The sequence below is a fragment of the Lathyrus oleraceus genome, chromosome 6, assembly GCF_024323335.1.
Source record: "Lathyrus oleraceus cultivar Zhongwan6 chromosome 6, CAAS_Psat_ZW6_1.0, whole genome shotgun sequence".
Taxonomy (NCBI): Eukaryota; Viridiplantae; Streptophyta; class Magnoliopsida; order Fabales; family Fabaceae; genus Lathyrus; species Lathyrus oleraceus.
In genome coordinates, this window is record NC_066584.1 from 415,607,587 (window position 1) to 415,630,219 (window position 22,633).

The window sequence follows — 22,633 nt, forward strand, 5'->3', positions numbered from 1 at the left end:
CCCGAGGCTTGGGCCCTCCCATCGCGAGCTGGGTGCCCTGCCAGTCCTGGTACTTCGACGTTGAGTCTTGGTCAAGATCCCAACCGTCGGGGAGGGTTGTGTCTGTCATGTGACCCCGGATCGTTCCCGGGTCTCGTGGTTCCTCCCTGGGGTTTTGGGGACGAAGAGCGTGGTCGTACCTGCCACGTCTCCCCGTGGTGTATTTAGCTGTAATATTGTCTAAGTTTTTCTGCGTTCCATGGTCGAGCGAGTTGTTCTCCTTGTAGGTTTTCCAGGTAATAGGCCCCGTTGCTCGTTTTGTCGCGGACGCGGTAAGGGCCTTCCCAGTTGGCCGCCAGTTTGCCCTCTCTCGGGTTTTTCTGGTTTCTTCTGAGGACCAGGGTGCCGACCTGGAACTCTCTTTTTATGACTTTCGCGTCATGGCGTAGTGCTATTTTTTGTTTGAGGGTTGTTTCCCTGAGAGCTGCTTCGGAACGTATCTCCTCGACTAGGTCGAGCTCGGCTCTAAGGGTTTCGTCGTTCATTTCCTCGTCTAGGGGCTCCTCCGTCCTCCTCGTTGGCGCCCGTATCTCCACCGGGATGACTGCCTCGGTGCCGTAAGTTAGTCGGAACGGGGTTTCCCGGTGGTAGAATGTGGTGTCGTGCGGTAGGCCCATAGCACGCTATGTAGCTCCTCGACCCATGCCCTCTTTGCCTCACCGAGTCTGCGTTTGAGGCCACGTAAGATTACCCTATTGGCCGCCTCTGCTTGCCCGTTCGTCTGCGGATGCTCGACAGACGTGAAATGCTGTGTGGTGCCCAGGCTGGCAATGAAGTCCTGGAATCCTCCGTCCGTGAATTGTGTCCCGTTGTCTGTGACAAGTGCCTGGGGTATACCGAACCGAGCGAGGATGTTGCGTTTGAAGAACCGGAGAATGTTCTGCGCGGTTATTTTAGCCAGTGCCTCCGCCTCGATCCATTTGGTGAAGTAATCCACCCCGACGATGAGGTATTTATTCTGATATGATCCGGTGACGAAGGGTCCGAGGATGTCCATGCCCCACCACGCGAAGGGCCATGGGGAAGACAGTGATTTGAGGTCGTTCGGGGGTGCGAGGTGCATGTCGGCATGTCGTTGGCATTTGTCACATCTTTTGACGTGCTCTTTCGAATCGTTTTGCATGGTCGGCCAGTAGTAGCCTGCTCGAAGGGCTTTTCGTGCGAGCGATCGCCCGCCGAGGTGTTGAGCGTTAATTCCCCGGTGTATCTCTCCAAGTATGTCGGGGACTTTCTCTTCCTCGACGCATTTGAGTAGTGGGATGGAGAATCCTCTCCGGTAGAGTTTGCCTTCGAGGAGTACGTACGAGCATGCGCGTCGTTTGACAGTGGTCGCCTCTTTCGGGTCAGCCGGGAGTTCGTCTCGTGTGAGGTAATTGTAGATGGGTGTCATCCAACAGCGGGCATCTCCAATAGCGTTGACCTCGAGTGGAGGCGGTAGTTTGTCGATGCTGGGCCGAGGGAGAATTTCTTGGATTACTGATTTATTCCCACCCTTTTTCCTCGTGCTGGCTAGTTTCGAGAGAACGTCTGCCCGTGTGTTGTGCTCGCGGGGTATGTGTTGAACTTCCCATTTTTCAAATCTATCAAGTTTTTCTTTGACGAGGGACAAGTACTCGAGGAGGTTGTCGTTCTTGGCTCGGTATTCTCCTCGCACTTGTGAGGCCACGAGCTGGGAGTCGGTGGATATTTTTACCTCTTTTGCTCCCAGGTCCTCGGCTAACCTCAGGCCTGCGAGGAAGGCTTCGTATTCGGCTTGGTTGTTTGATGTTGGGAACGCTAGCGCTAATGATACCTCTATCAGGATCCCTTCTTCATTTTCGAGGATGATCCCGGCCCCGCTGCCTGATGTGCTAGAGGTGCCATCGACGAAGATCGTCCATTTGTGGGCGCTTTCTGCTGGAGTCGGGCAGTGGGTCATCTCCGCGACGAAGTCGGCCAGTGCCTGAGCTTTCAAGGCTTTCCTACTTTCGTATTGTATGTCGAATTCGGAGAGTTCTAGTGACCACTTGAGCATCCTCCCGGCCATATCCGGGCGCCCGAGCAGCTGTTTGATTGGCTGGTCGGTCCTCACCTTTATCGTGTGTGCGAGGAAGTAATATCGTAGTCTCCTCGCTGTGTTGATGAGGGCCAGGGCGACCTTTTCGATTTGCTGATATCGGAGCTCGGGACCTTGGAGTGCTTTACTCGTAAAATAGATGGGCTTTTGTCCTTCGTCGGTTTCTCTTATTAGAACGGCGCTGACGGCCTCGGTTGCCACGGATAGGTATAAGTATAGGGTTTCCTTTTCTGATGGCCGTGATAAGACCGGGGGTTGGGACAGAACCTTCTTTAGATGGAGTAGCGCTTGCTCGCATTCATCGGTCCAGTCGAAGGTAGCCTCTTTGCGAAGGAGTCTGAAGAATGGCAATGCGTGCTGGGCGGACTTGGCGATGAAACGGGAGAGTGAGGCGAGCACTCCATTGAGTGACTGGATCGATTTTTTGGTTTTCGGGGTCGGAAACTCCGAGAATGCCCGGCATTTGTCGGGGTTGGCCTCGATCCCTCTTTCGGTGAGATAGAAACCGAGGAACTTGCCTGCCCGGACTCCGAATGTGCATTTTTCGGGGTTGAACCTCATTTTACACTGTCTCGCCTGCTCGAATACCTTCGCGAGGTGTCGAGCATGGGTTATCTCCTCGTGTGATTTGACGATCATGTCGTCCATGTACACTTCGAGCATGTCCCCTATTTCGTCCTTGAAGACTTTGTTCATCATGCGTTGGTATGTAGCGCCAGCGTTCTTGAGCCCGAACGGCATCACGTTGTAATAGTAATTGCCCGTTGGGGTCATGAACGCTGTGTGTTTCTTGTCTGCGGGCGACATAGGGATCTGGTTGTATCCACTATATGCGTCCATGAAGGACAAGAGTTTAAAACCTGCAGAGTTGTCAACGAGCAAGTCTATATTAGGGAGGGGGAAAGCATCTTTCGGGCAAGCCCTATTAAGATCAGTATAATCAACACACATACGCCATTTTCCATTATTTTTCTTAACGAGGACTACATTAGAGAGCCAGGTTGTGTACTGGGCTTCAGAAATAAAATTTGCCTCTAAGAGGTCTTTTACAGCTCGCTCGGCAGCCTCTGCCTTTTCGGGCGATTGCTTGCGTCTACGCTGCGCTATGGGTTTGGCTGCCCGGTCTAAAGCTAGCTTATGACACGCGATCTCGGGGTCCAGCCCGGGCATTTCCGCGGCATTCCACGCGAAGAGGTCGGAGTTCTCTTTGAGGCATGCTACTAGCTCTTCTCTTGTTTCCTCGGGTAGTCCCTTACCTATCTTCACCGTCCTTTCCGGATCGTCCCCAAGAGGAATGAGTTCGAACTCCCCGTCGGGGATTGGTCGGACCGGGTGTTCGAGAGAGCGTTCCTTGGGGAACCTCCCCTCTTCGGTCTCGTCCAGCCCGATGCGACAGTCGAGGTCGATGGCGTTGACTCCTCGGGCAGGATCCTCGGTCTTGAGTTTTTTGCTGTTGCAGTTGCTCTTCGTGCTGACTACGGCCTGTCCTTTTACTGCGGCGTCGTAGCATCGCCGGGCTGCTTCGATGTCACCATGGATGGTGACCACACGTCCCAATTTGGTGTAGTATTTCATCTTCAGGTGGACGGTGGATGGGACCGCGGTGAGTTCGGCCAGTGTCGGGCGTCCAAAGATGCAATTGTAGAGAGACGGACAGTCTACGACCAGGAATTGGATTTTGACTTCCCTGGCCGTTTCTTGTTCGCCGAAGGTGACGAGGAGCTCAACATATCCCCACGGTCTGGTTGTTGCTCCGTTGAATCCTTGGAGATCTGATCCGACGTAGGGGGCTAAGTTGGTCTTGTCTAGCTTCAGAGTCTTGAAGAGGTGGACGTACATGATATCCACTGAGCTGCCTTGGTCGACCAGGATGCGTCGTACGTCGAATTGGGCCATCTGTGCCCTTATCAATAGTGGGATGCCCGAGTTCGGGGATCCGCCCGGGAGTTCCTCCAGGAAGAAGGATATTGGGTTGGATTTTCCCCGGTATTTTGTCAATGTCGCTTTCTGCTCGGGGGCAGTCAGTAGGAGTTCGTCGAACTTACGTTTGACGGAGAGGGCCGCGGATTCCCCGTTAGTTCCTCCTCCTGATATCACCAGTGTGGTAGGGAAGTTTTCCCAGGGGCTGAGTGCAGTGATCTTGCCCTCGGGCAATGGTTCGGGGAGGAAGAAATCTTTCGGTCGTGACACGCAGAGGGCCACTGGATAGGGAGAGTTGTTAGGGGGTGTGTCTTCCCGGGGTCTCTTCTTCTCTGGCTCGTCGTGTCTGGGAGCTTCGTTCTTCCTCGTATACTGCTTCAGGTGCCCCTCTTGGATTAAAATTTCTATCGCATCCTTTAGGTGGACGCAGTCTTCGGTCACGTGCCCGTGACTTCTGTGGAACCGGCAGTACTTTGATTTGTCGGTGTGGGGTTTTGGTGCAGACGGTTTTGGGAACCTGACCCTGCCCTGCTTAAATTCAGAGTTGATACATTCTGCGAGGATGCACTCTCGAGGAGCTGTCAGTAAGGTGTACTCGCTATATCTGCCCGCGGGGCCTCTTCCTTCCCGGAGCTCGCGAGGTCTTTCTTCTCTTCGTTTGTCTCCGTTGCGACGGGAAATGCTCGTGTCCTCGCGTTTTGAGTGCTCGGTCTCCCCAGCGTTACGTCCGCTGCGGGCATTGTGTGCCACCTGCTTTTCCTCGTATCTGATGTAGGCCTGGGCTTTATGCAGGAGCTCGTTTAAGGTGCGGGGAGGCTCGATCCCTACGGCTCTGCTAAGTTCACTGCCGGGCAAGAGACCTCTCTCGAGGAGATACTTCTTCATGTGCTCGGTGGTATCTACCTCGACAGCTTCCTGGTTGAATCGCTCGATGTATGAGCGCAGTGTTTCATTCTTCTTCTGCACTATGGCTTCAAGGGTCGCCTCAGTCTTGGGGTGACGACGGGAAGCTGTAAAGTGCCTGGTGAACATGGACCTCATGACTCTCCATGACGTAATGGACTCAGGGGCCAAGCTTTTGTACCAAGCCATGGCCCCTTTCCTGAGGGTCGTTGAGAACAGTCGGCATTTGAGGTGCCCGGTTATATCATTGCGGTAGTCGAGCATCGCGTTGACGTTGTCGACGTGATCGTCGGGATCTGTAGTCCCGTCGTACACAGCTAGATTTGGTGGTTTCTCCATGCCTTTGGGGAGCGGGGCTTCCATTATTGCCCGAGACAGGGGGCAATGCAAATCTTCCTCGTCGCTCCTTAAGGGAGACAGTTCGTTGTTGTCGGGGCTGCGTCCGCGCCTTGGTGATGTTCCCGCTCGACCACCGTCACGACGGGCGCGGGCCCTGCTGACGTGGGGTTCTGGAGAGCGACGTCCTCGCTTCTTCGTTGGCTCCGAACGTTGTTGCATCCTACTCACCGGCTGGGGTCGGGCCTCTCGTCGTTCGGCTTCGAGGGCCATGATTCGTTCGTGTTGCTGGTGGAGCATAGAACCGGCCTGATTGAGGGCATTCACCATGGCAATCATTACGGCGTCTCCTTCAACGGGAACGGGAATGGGATGAAATGTCTCTGCCCCTAAATTGCGGGCGTGAGAGGCATCCCCGTTGTTTTGGGGCTCTGGAGACGGGGTGGATGGATGACCGTCCCGAGCGCCCGTTTCATGGGATGGCGGGCCGTCGTCCATATTGTAGTTGTCGAGGGGACGGCTGTGATCGCTATGTTGTTCTCCGGCCATGTTGGAAGGACAGAAATAAATGAGCTTTTGATCCTCGTTTGATGAAGATGGGGATAGCTAGTTCCCACAGACGGCGCCACTGATCTCACCTGATCAGGAGGACCTTCCAAGGTCTTGGTGAATGGGCCGGAGAATGAAATGAGAGGGGGGTGTACCTGCAAGGTGCTCCAATGCTTAAGTCAGAAAAGGTACAGAATGAGGTTATCAGAGTGTGAGTTAGAATACCTGCCCCTTTGCCATGAAAGGGGTATTTATAGTGAGCCCCCAGCGCTGGGCCAAGGCTCCTAATGGGCTGGATTAGCTAGGCCCAAGGAGGAGCTGCCAGGGGACGCGTAAGAAGCGTTAAGACCTAGACCAAGGCCTGCCCCCTGGTCCAACTGCCCCTATCCCTAAGGAGACAATATAGGGGAGTTGGGTGACGTGGTGAGTGAGATGCCGTTATGGCTCTGCCCGACACAACTTAGGTGTCCGCGATGTGGGTTGACGGGGAGTGGATGGAGATCGTATGAGGAGGGTCCGCTCGTTGTCCGACACGTGTTTAAGGGGCCGGGGAGACGTTCGTCGGGCGGACGGTCGTCCACCTGACGTGTCCTCGTGGTCGTGTGGACATGGCCGTTTGGACGTGGGCTTGGCGAGCATTGGGCCGTGCCGTGCCTAGGGTCATGGCCCAGTCCAGAACAGTTTCCTTTAGGGTTTTCCGTCTGTGAGCGCTAGGGTTTGCTTGCTAGGGTTCTCCTTTCGTCCTTTTTTCGTCCTCCTTTTCATTACTGAAGTGCTAGTATTTATAATGCTCTTTTTCATGACCTAATGGGCTCAGAATGAAGCCCGAAATTTTCTGTTGTCTGTCAGCTTCGCTAGGCGAGCGTGTAGCGAACGCGTAGCGAACGTTCGCTAGGCGAGCGTGTAGCGAACGTTCGCTAGGCGAGCGTGTAGCGAGCGCGTAGCGAACAGGCCAGTTTGGGCCATTTTCTGGATTGGGCCATTCGTGAGCTGGGCCTTTGTTCCTTTATGATCAGTGTCATAAAAATGAGTCGGAATGCCCTGCAAAATGTCTTAAAATATTAATGGGCAAATTTTGGGGTATGACAGCGTCCATACCTAAATTTGGATCATGACCATGAAGTCAACGAAGAAGACGCAGCCGTATGGACTGCATGCACATTGATAATAAGATTCACAATTATGGAGATGCACAACAGTGATCGTGTGAAGTTGCAGTTCGGTATGCTTTAACACATCCCAGATCCCTCAGCAAGTCTAGGAGAATGACATCTGCGCAAAGTTAACGACCAATGGAACTTCAATCCATGGCAAAGCTTCGCAAGATCTGAGTGTCGCAAATGGAAGCACCGCCATGACCATGTCTTAACTGACGCAATGATGCCAAATGAAGAAAAACCAAGTCGTACTTATATGGCTTGGTACAGATCGGTTGGTTTTCAGTTCATCACCGAGGATATGTACCTGTATGACCCATGCCAACAAACTTACACACCTGACGCCTCAATACCTAACCCCTAACAACATTGTCAGATCGAATACACACATTCCCTATCCGTCAAACTTTCCGTTCCACAAAGACACAAACATACAACCCAAACATGTCATACACCCAACCACAATATCAAGAGCATACCCCATACCACCACCAACAAATTGATCATCAATCAGAGACCCAACATCGCTTCGCACCCAACACATCACCCTACCAAAGTCGCCTTAGCCATAACACTCAACGATCATTCAACACCAAACGTCCCTCCTTCTACCATAGCCAAGAAGCCCAAACCACACAAAACCGAAACCTCCAACAACCCTATCTCTACCAAACACCCCAACAATCTTTCTAACCTTTCCTCGACGCGTCATTCACACCAATGTCTCCATTCAACCGTCCCGGTCGCCCACCAATGAGTCAAACACAACCCAATTACTCTAACATGGGTCATGAACTCAACTATGGCGGTACACCTTCGATGCATACTGAAGACTTTGCTTATTTGTCTGACTATCTCAACAGGCCATCTCTTGTAGTTGATAATGATGTTCCTGGCCCCTCAGATGCTCAAACACTAATGGTGAATCATCAACGTGGGTTAGGGCCAATTGAATTGGCACCATGTGCCCTAGGCAATCCAATTGGCGTCTGCACTCTAATTTTAAGAGGAGCCTCCATCTAAAAGTGGGGTAATTTATAAAAAAAATTGAAAACAAAGTTATTTTGGATTTTTTTTTGAAAAACTGAGTTATTTTTATAAAAAATTCACCAAAAGACTAAAATTTAAAATAGAAGGATTTTTTTTTTAAAACACAAGAATATTATATCATTTAATTTTTAAAAAAAATATCAAATTCATATTAAAATATATGTGTAATCTTTGAAACCCCTCATCCAAAACCTTCTAGTCTAAAATCTTTCAAAAAAATCAACTCGCATATGCACTCTTAGAAAAGATATATCAAATAATTGAAATGTTTTTCTTCCTAATTCTCTCTTTTCATATTATTCTTATGTTTTTACTCTATATTTCTCCACATTTTTACACTTTCTCTTATTTCTTAGCCCAAAGCTACTCAAAAGTAGAAATCAAAGTTAGATTATTGAAACTTCAAATCCACTCTACAAATTCGGTTAACTTAGCCTATATGCTCTACACCATTCAATTGTTTTCGTAAATTCTTAGACAGTTCATATTTATAATTAATGTTTATCAAAATAAAGGTGCATTATAAACCGTTAACCAAAGTCGTACACATAATTTGTTGGAGAAATTGCTCTAGATGCAATTTTAATATTTTACAAACTAGTGAAGAGATATTATAAATTATAATTAAGAGTTATGTTAACTTTGGACGTACATTTAAGCTCATTGCAAACATGAACTGAATTCCTAGAAAGTAGACTTTAATTCAACCAACCAACAACATGAAATGTGATTTACCATTACGGTGATACCAAACTCTCCCGATGGATATGTAGAGCAGTATGTGATTGGAACCCGATTGTACCAATTATCAAGCGATAATCCAACCCACCACTATTTAAGTTATATAGAACAAATTGGGAAGACCATTTGTTTGCCACAAGAAGAGCACCAGTGTTGTCTAATATGAACAAGGGTTCAACAAAACCAAAAGAAGGTTGATTCTCACTAGTGATGATCTTCAGTTTAGTCCATGATTCAGCAACACCGTACTCTTTCATCAACCACACTTCCCATTCATGTTTTGAAGGAGAGACTTCACCGGAAGCCTCAGGAGGATCTCGTTGATGAGTTCTTCCGGCAAAACAGGCGATGGAATGGAAACGGTGTCGCTTTGACTGGTCATTTTGAGTATGTTTAGGGTTTCTAATGTTCCTTCAATGTACTTATAGTAGAATCTTATGCCAAAGGTTATTTTGGCTCTTTCATCACCTAGAGCAGCATTATCGTTTGCTTTTCATAAGTTGCTACACATATATCAAAGGCCATTATGTTAGAATAAATGAGCAATTGAATAAAGAGAGCGTTTCAATATTTGCAAACGTTCACGAAGTTGTTTAACAACAACATGGCTAGTTTTTTTATAATATAGGACCGGTTTGTTTTAGTTTTAAAAAAATAGATTTTTTTTTGTATTTTTGAAAATGGTTTTAATAAAAATATTTTTTTAAATTAAAAGTTTTTTTAAATTTATTTTTTATAAATTAAAAGATTGAATTGTTCTTTCTATAACATAAATATACATTATTGAAGATCAAAATCACAATTTTTTCAAAAAGTTGTATCTTAAAAATGATTTTTATGAAATAGCTTCAAAATTAAGTGATATTTTAAAATTTTGATATCCAAATTTTTTTTCGATAAAATGATGAAATATCTAAAATAAAATTTTAAGAATAATTATTCAAACCAAATTTTCGTTTGAAGTTTTTATGAAAAATTTCTTTGTAAAAAATTTTTGCACTAAAATATATAACACTATAAAAATCATTTTTGAAAAAAGTCAAAACCAACGAGCCCATAAATCTGTGACTGAAATCCATTTAAAGTTTTGATAGGTTATATGGATATTTAGAAAATGTAATTGAATTGTTTAAAAAGTTTAAACGAATAATATAATATAAAAAATTAAATGAGATCCATTTAAAAATCCAGTGTTTTTAAAATGATTTTTTTTATATTTAATAAATAAATGGAAGAAATAAAATTTAGTAAATAGTATTTATATAATATTATTTTGAAAAATAAATATTCATTAGTTAAAATTTGTAAATATATTTAAATAAAAGAAAAAATTAAATACAAAAATTAAATTGATAACACATAAACAACATATACGATGTTCAGATAAACATGTTTCTTTATAAGTGCTTATAATAATATCTAATAGCTATCAAAAAAGATGAAAACAATTGTAAATATAAAAATTTAAAACTACTCTTCTTAACACTTTTTTAAAATTATTTTTTATTGGATTGAATTATATACTTTTGAAATTCTTATTGTATAAAGTGGTAAAATATAAATAAATTTCACATAATAAAAGATTGAATGTTATCAAAAATTTTACAAAAATTGTTTTCAATGTTATTGCTTTTTTAGAAACTAAGTATCCTCTGTCCGTAATCGCAAGAAAATTTAACATCGTTGTTCCGTGTCTAGAGTTGAGTTTGAATCCATAATTTCAGGTTAAGATGGAAGAGATTTCTTATCATCTCATTCAAGTGCTCTTAGGTGTTAAATAATATTTTTTTAACTAAACAAAATTAGGTTATCCGCTTTACCGATGCGGGTTAGTCCATTAAATTGAAATATATAAAAAAATCTATTTTAACTTTTTATTTATTTATAAGTAATTTATTTTTACCATAGCTAAGATTTCGTTCGAGATCCAGCCTATCTTCTCCCTGTCGCAGAATCCGAGGATCGACCTCTTAGATCTTTTGGTTGAGTTACTCGGTTGTTCTTTTTGTATTAGTTGCATTATGAAAAATAAGATATGTATCAGATGTATTTTAGGCAGCATGTGGAACAAGATGTTCTAGCATATGTTCCAACATGTCTTGTCAAAAAGAGTTGTTGGTTAAAGTGCTTGACATAAATAGTTAAGTAAAAGTTGTTTAGCTAAACTGCAAAGAACTGATTGGCTAAAGTGCTTGACATAACTAGTTAAGCAATAGGCTTAAGGATTGAAATCTTATTGTCTTCTGATGTCTTTCAGAAGTGGTGAAGTGTTGACTTCTTCAGATGATCCAAAGTTTTTCTTTTGGGAAGAAGGTTGTGTTGGTAATCCAAAATCAACTGTCAAAGATTTGGAGTTTTTTCAGTCAAAGAAGATTTTATTAAATGTACCTTCAAGGAAGGTTTGGTTTAAGAACTACTCTACAAATAAGACTCATTTTGGATTCTCTAGTGTAACGTGCGGAACACGATGTTCCAACATGTTTGGTACGATATTTGTGTAGTTGCATGTCCCTAATTTATTCGGGGGAAACATCTATATTTAGTTATTTTGTTGTTTGTCTTATCGCTTTCATCTTCAGGGTCGGCCCAATTATATCGGAGGCCATGTTCTAATTATAAAAATGGGCCCAATTTTTTTTAAAAACACAATTATAATAATTAAAAAATATATATTAAAAATACAATTATATATTAATTAAAAATAAATTTAATTATAATTATTTTAATTTTTGATCAATCTTGATTTTTGTATGTATTGAGTTTTTATCATAATATTTTTTTCGATTATTGAATTTTTTTAATAACATTTTATTTATTTTTATTAATATTTATGAAAAAAAATTAAAAATTTCAAAAATTTGGACTCTCTAATATTTGGGGCCCTGTGCTGCAGCACATGCCGCACATGCACATGACCGACCCTGTTCATCTTTAATTTAATTACGATTTATTGAGTCTCCTTCATAATGACACTTCTCGGAATCAAGTTTAAAAAGATTCATTTTTAGCATGCATAAATCATTGGTTAGGTTTGATCTTGATCATGATGTTTTTTGATAAATTGCATGAGTAAGTGAAATGAAAATCTTTTATGTTTTTTATTTGAGTTTGATTCAAAGTAAAATCTCAAAATACTTTTAAAATTATGAAAAATTGAGATGTTATTTGTTTGATTCGAATCATGGAAATCACACTTACTTTATTATTCAAATCAAATTGGATAGAGAGTCTATTTGGTAAACCTCAAAAGAGAGCTTTTAACTTTTTAACCCACATTAATGAAAAAGTTATATTTGGTAATTATCTTTTACCTTTTAACTTGTAACTTTTTTTACTAGCTTTTAGCTTTTTTATCAAAAGTTATTTGAAGTAGCTTTTGAGCTTGTGACATTTTCTTCCATTTATACCTCTATTATTTTAACAAAAACATATTCTTACCATTGAATATACTACATTATATATATATATATATATATATATATATATATATATATATATATATATATATATATATATATATATATATATATATATATATATATATATATATATATATATATATATTCGTGTCAATTAGGGATGACAATGGACAGGGTACTATAATACTCATCCCCATACCTACGATTTGAAAAAATCCTCGTGCCCGAGTCCATATCCGCTTGGATGTCAAAGTTAGTACTCGTACCCGCATCATATGGGTATGTAAGTACCCATACCCGTACCCACGACCCGCATTCCTATTAAAAATAAATAGATCAATTATAAAATATCATATAATTTTAAGTTTTTAAAAATATTAAAAAGTTTTCAAACAATTTATTGTTGAAATAAACGAACACTTATATTAAATAGTAATGTTTTAACATTGATATACATTTTAGAATCGATAGGCATACATTTTTTATATAATAATATAAACTAAAAGATATAAATAAAAGTAAAAATACATAAATATATAGTGTGCAGGTTTTGGGGCGGGTGGGTACCAAGGTGCCCATACCCGCACCCGTACCCGCTTATTATTATGGGTAATTATCCGAGTCCATGCTCGTACCCATTTTTGTGGGTTTTTACCTTACCCGTTGTGGGTAAATTTGTGGGTTTCCATTGGGAATGGATCAAATTTCCATCCCTAGTGTCAATTTACAAGATGGAAGATGATGCAATGTTTAATGTCTTTAAGTTACCAAATTACCAAACACTCAAATTAACTTATCAGCTATCAGTCATCATCTATAAGCTATCAGCCATCGGCTACCTGCTATCAGCTATCAATCATAAGCTACCAGCTATCAACTATCAACTAGTTTTACCAAAGAGAGCCAGAGGAAAAACTGGAATTTTTAGACCATTTGACCTGAATCATTTTTTATACATGATTTCAATCAATTTCCTCATGTTCACCTCTGCTTAATTTGATTCGAATCAAATTTTGAACATGATTTGAATCAGGTATTTTTTCAGCATTTTTCAGTTGGGGTTGTTAGATTTGATTCAAATCATTTTTTGTACATGATTCGAATCATGTGGTCCTTGGTTCGAATCACACTTTCCTCATGATTTGAATCAACTCACAAATGTTCAAAATTCTATTTTTTTTCTTTTATTCCACTTCTCTTGTTCATTTGATTCAAATCATGAATTGTTCTGGATTCAAATCTAGTCGACTTTTTCAACCATTTTCAGTGCTTAATCTCAAGCACATATAAAAACTTTTTTGTCATCATTTTTCTCATAACATCTTATCATTCTGATCATATTTTTCAGCGTGATTTAGTGAAAAATCAATTCCCTCAATTTTGAAAGTTCAAAGTCTTGCAACAAAATTCTTGTATCTTCAACTTCAATTTGATTCAGATCTTGATAACGAGGGATTTGTAATTGATTGAAGGAGGCACATCCTTGAACCTAATCATTCTTGGAGATTTGGTTGAGTTTTTCAGGTTGTTTGTAAGATTGAGGTGATTGTCAATGGTGGTGAGAAATTCCATTAAAAAGAAGTAGGTTCTTCTCTCCATAATTGTCTTAGTAATGTATGTGTGGAAGGCTATAGATAAAGCGAAGTTCTTCTCAAATCTCCAGACAATTAATCGCCAAGGAATCACTAGGATCAAGGGATTGGTAGCTACACGAAGTCTTGAAGAAAATTGGTGATATTGGAAGATTTAAGAAATGTGAATCGAGTAAAGATTACGTAGAAGAGTTTGGCAATGTGTTGTATACAAGTCAAGATTCAAATAGGAGATTTTAATTTTCCAACCTGTATTGTGGATTGGTGATTGTATGAACTCTTGCAAATATTTTTCAAATAACAAGGAACTATGTAGGTTTTAATGGGAAACCATTGAAGAGTGCACGTAGGCAAAGCGATGACGAACGTCGAAGCACTATAAATCTCGAAGTCATCTCTCTCTCTCTCTCTCTCTCTCTCTCTCTCTCTGTCTCTCTCTCTCTCTCTTACTCTTGCATTTAATTTCTTAGTACTTGTATGATTAGGTATTTCAATTTCATCGTAGTTTATCATTAATTAATTGATAGAGATTTATTACGTAAGTTTTTGGTTTGGTTGGAATTGGATATTATGTGATTGATATTATGTGAAACAAATTGACATTAGAATTCCATTCATTGAATCATTGTATAAACACTTATTGTGAATTACACAATCGAAACAATATAATACCTAGTGTTTTATCATATTCATGTTTAGTGTTTGTGAAATGATCTAGTGTTAACTTGATCAAATGAAAAGGAATCATATGATGTGTTCAGAGTCTTCTTCATACAAGTACAAAATAAAAAGGAATAAAAAATTTTAAAAGTAAGAAGTGATCATGGAGGAGAATTTAAAAATGAGCCATTTGAAACTTTTTGTGAAAAACATGGAATTCTCCATGAGTTATCTTCTCCTAGAACTTCATAGTAAAATGGAGTTGTAGAGAGAAAGAATAGATCTTTATAAGAAATGGCCAAAACTATGGTCTATGAAAACAGTTTACCTAAGTACTTGTGGGCAGAAGCTGTAAACACAACATGTTATGTTCAAAATAGTATATATATTAGAACTATTCTAAACAAAATTTCATATGAATTGTTCAAAGGAAGAAATCCATTCATTTCTTATTTTCATTAGTTTGGATGTACATGTTACATCTTGAACAATAAGGTCTATCTAAAGAAATTTGATGTCAAAGCTCAAAAGGGTATCTTTTTAGAATACTCTGAACGCTCAAAGACATACAAAGTCTATAACTCTGAAACCAAAATGATTGAAGATTCAATACACATCAAATTTGATGATAAAGAGCCTGGAAATAAAATTTCAGAGCTAGTTCAAACCTTTTCAGAAATTTGTTTGTCTGAAGACACCTCTGAAGCTAGAAGTTTAGGACCTAACAATCCATCAGAAGCTGGATATTCAGAAGCTATCACAACTTCATAAGTTGGTGGTCCAGAAGATGATCCAATCTATGAAGCTCATTCAAGTGAAGAAGACTCTAAAGAAGCTCAAGATGAATCCCCATAAGCATCGCAACCCAAGAAGACCTTCAAGTATAAGTCTTCACATACATAAGAGTTAATTCTTGGAAATAAAGATAGTCCTAGAGAGACAATGCCTGCTTTTAGAGAATAACACCCAATGCTAAGACTTCTCTCCATGATTGAACCTACTTTTGTCAATGAAGCACTTTATGATGATGGCTGGATTGTGGTAAGGTAAGAAGAGCTGAATCAGTTCCAAAAGAATGATGTCTGGGATCTGGTACCCAAACCTTATCAGAATAACATCATTGGAACAAATTGGGTATTCATAAACAAGTTTAACGGGCAAGGAGAAGTGGTAAGAAATAAATCTATACTTATGGCTCAAGGCTACAGTTAGCAAGAAGGTATATATTTCTTTGAAACCTTTGGACTCGTTGCAAGGTTAGAGGAAATCAAGTTACTTATCTCCTATTATTAATCATAACACTATTTTATACCAAATGGATGTTAAGAGTGATTTTTTAATAGAGTTATTTCTGAAGAAGTGTATGTTAAACATCCATATGGGTTTGAGGATTTAGTCCACCCATATCATGTTTTCAAACTTAAGAAATCACTTTATGGACTCAAACAAGCTCTCAGAGCTTGGTATGAGAGACTGAGTAATTTTATATTAGAAAATGGTTTTCAAAAAGGGAAAATAGACACTACAATCTTCATAAATACACTTAAAAATGATATATCAATTTTCCAAGTATATGTGGATGATATTATCTTGGTTTCTACTAATGTTTTCCTTTGCAAAGAATTTTCAAAGTCAATGCAACCCGAGTTTGAGATGAGTAGGATGGGAGAGTTGAAGTTCTTCCTTGGTATTCAAATCAATAAATGTAAAGATGGAGTTTATGTTCATCAATCAAAATATACAAAGGAGCTTCTGAAGAAATTTAAGCTTTATGACTGCAAGATCATGACAACTCCAATACATCCAACCTACACTCTAAGCAAAGACGAAAAGTAGCACCAAAGTCTGTCAGAAGTTGTACAGAGGTATGATAGATTATTTACTTTACTTGATAGCTTCTAAAATAGGTATTTTATTCAGTGTCTTCTTGTGTGCAAGATTTCAGTCAGATCGTATAGAGACTCATTTAAGTGTTGTTAAGAGGGTCTTTAGGTATCTAAAGGTAACAACCAATCTAGGTTTGATTTATAAAAAAATCCCTAGATTTTAAGCTAGTTGGATTATGTGATGTTGATTATCTTGGGGATAAAATTGAGAGAAAATCTACTAGTGGAAAATGTTAATTCATAGGTCAAAACCATATATCTTGGGCTAGTAAGAAACAAGCAATTACTGCTTTGTCTACAACAGAAGCATAATACATATCAGCTGCAAGTTATTGCACACAACTACTCTGGATGAAATATCAATTGGAAGACTATCAGATGTGTGGAAGCAGTATTCTAATCTTTTGTGATAATACTACTGCTATCTGTTTGACAAAGAATCATATTCAACATTCAAGAAACAAGCACATATAAATAAAATATCATTTTATTAGAAATTATGTTCAGAAAGGTGTGATAGATATACGATTTATTGATGCTAATCATCAATGGGATGATATGTTTACCAAGCCTCTTACTATTGAAAGGTTTGATTTTATTAAAACGAATCTAAACATGCATTTTGTACAAGAATAATGCTTGCTTCTGAATGGAGGATAAGAGTCTGATGATGATCAAAAGCTCTAAACTAGCTTATGATGAATAGTAGCCTCTTACAACATATAATTGGAAAAGTTTTTAACTTCCTTTTCTGACACTCTTCCACTTATGTGTCATGAATTTGAAAGATCTTCTGACACGTGGTTTTTTAACTGTTGAGTGTTAACCTTCAATTTATTATGTGATAATGGGATATATGACTCTGAACCAGTTAGTCTTCTGAGTGAGAAGTTTATTTGAGTTAGAAGGTCCTAAATCAGAATCCCTCTGGAAATTTTTTGTCTTCTGCTGAGCCATATTGATGAGTATGACCAAGAGCTTTTTTGTTAAGGCAAAGAAGTGTGACATTTGTCATATATATTCTTATTATTGTCAAAAGCGTTTGAGTAACCTTTGGGATACTTTTTTGGGTAGAATAAAATCATGTTTTTGTGCCCCTAGGTCATCATTACTTGTTTCTTCAAATGTTTGTGTGATTAAAATATTTTTCAAAACTTATTGTATCACTCTTTCCATACACAAAGCAACTCTCACTACTCACACTTGAATATTTTCAACCATAAACCCTAAAACTTCAATGGTTGTTCAACAAAACACGACTGAAATGGTTGAAAACTTCTCTGGAACATCTATATCGGTGGCTCACTCAAAGGATGTTAGTGGAAAGAGAATCATAAATAAATGTAATGAGAAAATGATCAGTTATTCTTAAAAGCTAACAGATGCACTACATAAGGTTATGGCTTTCAAACTTGGTCGACAGTCCAACCACCTGACCTGATTAAGGTCATCTAGTCCTCATTAGTGTTTGATCCATTTTCATCAGCTGGATCCTTATTTTTTGAGATTCTTCATCCTTGACACTGAAGTCATTCCTACCACATATGCTTCGATAGATGTGTCAACTTATGTTCTTTCACCATCATAGGAATTGATCATATCATCTTTATGCCTATTAGAAGTCTCACATGATATTCTCATATTGTCTGATAAGAGAAGGGCTAGATAGAAAAAAGAGGAACTTGACCTTGCTAGTAGCGAAACCTTACTTATATAGAGATTTTGGGATAAACAAAATCATATTTGTTTATTGTGAACCAATGAACATAAGGGAGAGAGATATTATTGGTCTTCAAGCACATCTCCCCAGCTTTGACTACTACTACTTCTCTCAAATGCTCAGTTGTCAAAACTAGATTGGACCATCTCGAGAATCGAAGAGTTGTTCACAACCATTCTAGCCAAATTACAACCACATTTCTATAAAAAAAAGATTCATTATGTCTTCAATTGATTTTTATTCTTTGATGACAAAGGGGGAGAAACAAATATGGATTTGATTCATTTTTATCCAGATTTGATAAAATCCTAAATATTTAAATTTGTGGATTTGATTAGAAGATTATTGTGCTTCTAGAAATTATCTTTTGAGTTTATAACTTGTTTACCTCAGTATATTTTCTTATTTCCCTTATTCTTTATGTCTCTTTTTGTTGATGACAAAAGAGGGAGTAAGATAAGTATTTAAGCATTTGAATATGATAGGTTAAGAATCTTTTATTGCTTAAAATATGAAGAATTAATTATTGTGCTTTAAAGTTTAAATTTAATTAACCTGGATATGACTTAGGGGGAGTTTACAAACCTCACTATTTGGACTATTAGATTCAAGGGGAACTTACAAACCTTAGACCCTGAATTCAATTTATTAATTAAATTAACAACCATTATTCTTAAATACTTGTGTTTGTCATCATAAAAATGGGGAGATTATTAGAACAAAATTGATTTGTACCATATCTCTTAGATTTTGATGATTAAAAGGTATTTCAAGAACAATTGGGTATATTAGTATTTGTTCAAGTGTGCAAGATCACAAACTAAAACTTAAAGCACAATAATTAAAGATCAGAAGTTGAAGACCAGAAGTTGAAGACCAGATTCTGAAGAAGTCTACTTCTGAAGATCAAAATCTGAAGAAGTCTACGTCAGAAGGCCAGACTTTGAAGAAGCCAACTTCTAAAGATCATTCTCTAAAGAAACCAACTTTTGAAGGTCAGAATGTGAAGTCAGTCAAAGCGGGAAGATCAAGGTGACTCTAATAGGCCACTGTTAGATTCTGTGGCTATTTTTTCTTCTTTTGATCAAGTGAAGACCTAAGCCATTTTTCTTATAGACAACTGAGATGTAACTGATAATTCCTTTTGAAACAAAGGAATTTTAAATGACCTTTCAACGTATCAAAAAACATTTCAACGTTTATGAATCAAAACTTCTCAAGGAGTTTCTTGTGCAAACTCTCCAACGACTATTTTCCTTCTCTATATAAAGACAACATTGAGCTATTGACATTCAAAGATTTGTTACTCTGTCAAAACATTATCACAAGTTTAACTTATGATTCTTATCTTTGTATATCTTAGAAATTCCTAAGTCTTAAGAGTCTTCTTGTATTGTATTTTGTCCACACCTCTGATTGTATATCAAATATATTATCCCAAATAATCTTTTATCTGTTAGGTAGATTGTTATAAGTCTCTTACTTAATGTTTGAGCATTTGAAGTCTCTTGCTTGTGTGCTTGAGAATTAGAAGTCTCTTATTTTGTGTTTGAGCATTATAAGTCTCTTGCTTGTGTGCTTGAACAAATTATAATCTTGTGTGATTATAGTGAAATCGCTTGGAAGCACAAGGGAATTGGACCACCCTCGGTTTGTGAGAGGAACCAGGATAACTTTGTGTCTCCTTTTTTCTTTCGTTCCTTATTTGTTGCTTATCACTCATCTCTGATTCAGACCTAGACTTTGTGTTTAGAATATAACTAAGAGTTTTAAAATGAAAGAAAAAGTCTAACACAATTCAACCCTCATTTTCTTGTGTTTTTCTCATATTTAATTACCATTTTTTTCTGTTGATTTCTTTCGTTAAAATTTTATTTTATTTTATTTTATTTTATCCTTTTTTATTTATAATTTTATTTGTAATTTAATTGTTTTATAGTACAAAAATATATTTGTTTTTCCTTCTTCCTCCGCCTTCTTAAATAATTATAGATTTGTATAAAATTTTAAATGGATGATTTATACCGTATAAATTTCAAATCATTAGTTAATTAGAAATAAATAAAATGAATTAAAATATTATTAAGTAATGTAATACTACTCAAATATGTTATATATATTAAAATGAAAAAGTATTCAGGTTTCAATACAAAAGTATTGTATATGTTTTAGTAAGATAGAATATTGTTTAATATTATTGACACATAATTGAATTATAAATATGAGCTTTTGTTTGTTAAAAAATATTGATTTATAAATATAAATAAATGTTAATGATAGAGATTAATATCTAATCAAACATTTTATATTTATTCAATCCAAATAACACAGTTGAGTTTCTCAATTCATTCCATCATAAAGATGAATATTAAGTGACAAAAGCTGAAAATGTAATGAAAAACATGTTCTAGTTGCATGTACGGGTGTTCACGGTGCGGTTTGGGCGGTTTTGACGATAAAAATCATCCGAACCGCAAAAGAAAAAAGCACGCGGTTCGGTTTGGTTCGGTTGGCTTTTAGAAATAAAACCAAACCAAACCAATGCGGTTTGGATTGATTCGGTTTTTTACAATATTTTTATTGAGTCATACATACACCTATAGAGAACAACATAACTTTGTATTTAGTCATTCATACATTACTAAATAACATCAAAACTTATCATATGTAGACAAAAACTACGCATTCAATATACACAAAATTAGATTAGACAAAAATGGAATAAAAAACATATATATAATAGTAAAATAAAATAATATCAAAGACATTATAATAAAACATAAAAAAAACATATGAGATGAGAGATTAGAGAAGATGAAAAAAAGAACATAAGAGATGCGGGATTGAGAAAAAATGTGCGATAAAAATGTAATTGAAAGAGAAAATAGTAACATAAAAGATAAAAAAGAAAGAACATAAGAGAGGAAATATTATAGTAGAAAAGGCGAAACGTACACGGTAAATAGGATGAGAAGAATGTGCGATACTACTAGGAGAGATTTAAGAATGTTCAAATTGAAACCATAAGTGTGAGTAAGAGAAAATCGTTTTTAATTGTAAGGTTAAGGCATACTAAGTTTGAGTTTTGGATTGGATGTGGGATAATTGAATTTTGAGTTGTAACATAATGCGGTTTGGTTTGGTTTGGTTTAGTTCGGTTTGAAAAATACAAACCGCAAACCAAACCAAACTGTGCGGTTTTGTTATAGAATGAGCCAAACGCATCCGAACCAAATGCGGTTTTTTGCGGTTTTGGTTTGGTTTGGTTAGGTTTGCGGTTTTCTATTGGGTTGGTTTGGTTTTGAACACCCCTAGTTACATGTATTTGAATTATGGAAAAAGAAGGGATAAGATTTTAGAAAACACCGTCAAGGACCATCAACTAAACCATGGCCAACGTGACTGGCAAACTGTGGAGTTTGATTTTTTAAGATTGATGAAGAAATTGTTTGTTGGAATTTTGATTTTGATGAAACATCATCACAAATGATCTATCGATTTTTCAACATTTAATATCAGTAGGCAAGAACCGAATATATATATCAAAGGTAACACCTGCTCCTACACAATTACATAGTACTAATAACTCTCAAGTTCATTCACATACCCCAACCTCCAAATCTGACACAGTATCTAAGATTTGAATAACAACATGCAACACCATGAGTTGACTGCTCCCAAAAGATCACCTCATTTGTTTGCTGCCGACAAAATGGGTCGCATTCGTTTTCTTACTTGTTTCCAAAGCATTCACCAACACCATACTCTTTCATCATCCACATAACACCACCAGAACATTCATACACACAAAAGGCAATTACTCAAAACACATTGCATACATTCTGCGAACACATTGCTACCATCAGTTTGAGGCGAACTGTGATTTGATTAGAACTAAAACCATACACTATCCAATTCAGAGTGCCGCTCACAAATTTTCCTAAACCCCCTGAATAGACATAATGCGCCTAATGGAAAAATTCAGAATGGTTTTCCAAGAATCTTCACCAAAGGTACAAATTTTTCCATTATGATTTTCTCTATTTTTATCAGTTTTTTTATTATTTTATTTTCAGAAATATATTATGTTTTATATTTTTAATATATTTAATTTAAGATCAGACTACGTCAAAATATACTATGCAATCAACCGCCTCAAACAAAATGACAAGATTATTCCGAAAAGGTCCCAAAAATACACCAAAGACTCTTCAAGGCCCAAAGGTTTGCAACTAGAGGCCCATCTGTCACCCAGCCAAAGATGGCGTTCGCCATTAGGTACATGGCGTTCGCCGTGGGTTCTGGAATGTGAAATTCGAGACAGAAGTGAAAACCTCCATTTTTTCCCACTTTTCACATTTCTTCTTCTTCCCAATCTCACTATCTTTTACCTTAAACTCCATCTACAACTCCACTCACTCACATAACTCAAATACCCACTCAATTCCCATACACCCACTCAAATCCCCATCCTTAAAAACTCATTTTATCACTAAAATCCTCAAAATTCCCACTCCTAATTTTCACCAAATTTCTTCACAACAATGACATCAATAGGAGGAATTCTCTCCCGTGAGGGAAAGGACGACAACAAACTGATGCAAA

General features: G+C 38.3%; 1 protein-coding gene across 1 annotated transcript; it reads right to left on the reverse strand.

Annotated features, from left to right (window-relative positions):
• Positions 1–601: 601 nt before the first annotated feature.
• On the reverse strand, positions 602–5,803 carry LOC127095982 (uncharacterized). Its single transcript, XM_051034617.1, has 2 exons — positions 1,344–5,803; positions 602–704 (listed from the first exon to the last, which is right to left on the reverse strand). The coding sequence occupies exons 1-2, from the start codon at positions 5,801–5,803 to the stop codon at positions 602–604; spliced, it is 4,563 nt and encodes a 1,520-aa protein (XP_050890574.1).
• Between the last annotated feature and the right edge of the window lie 16,830 nt (positions 5,804–22,633).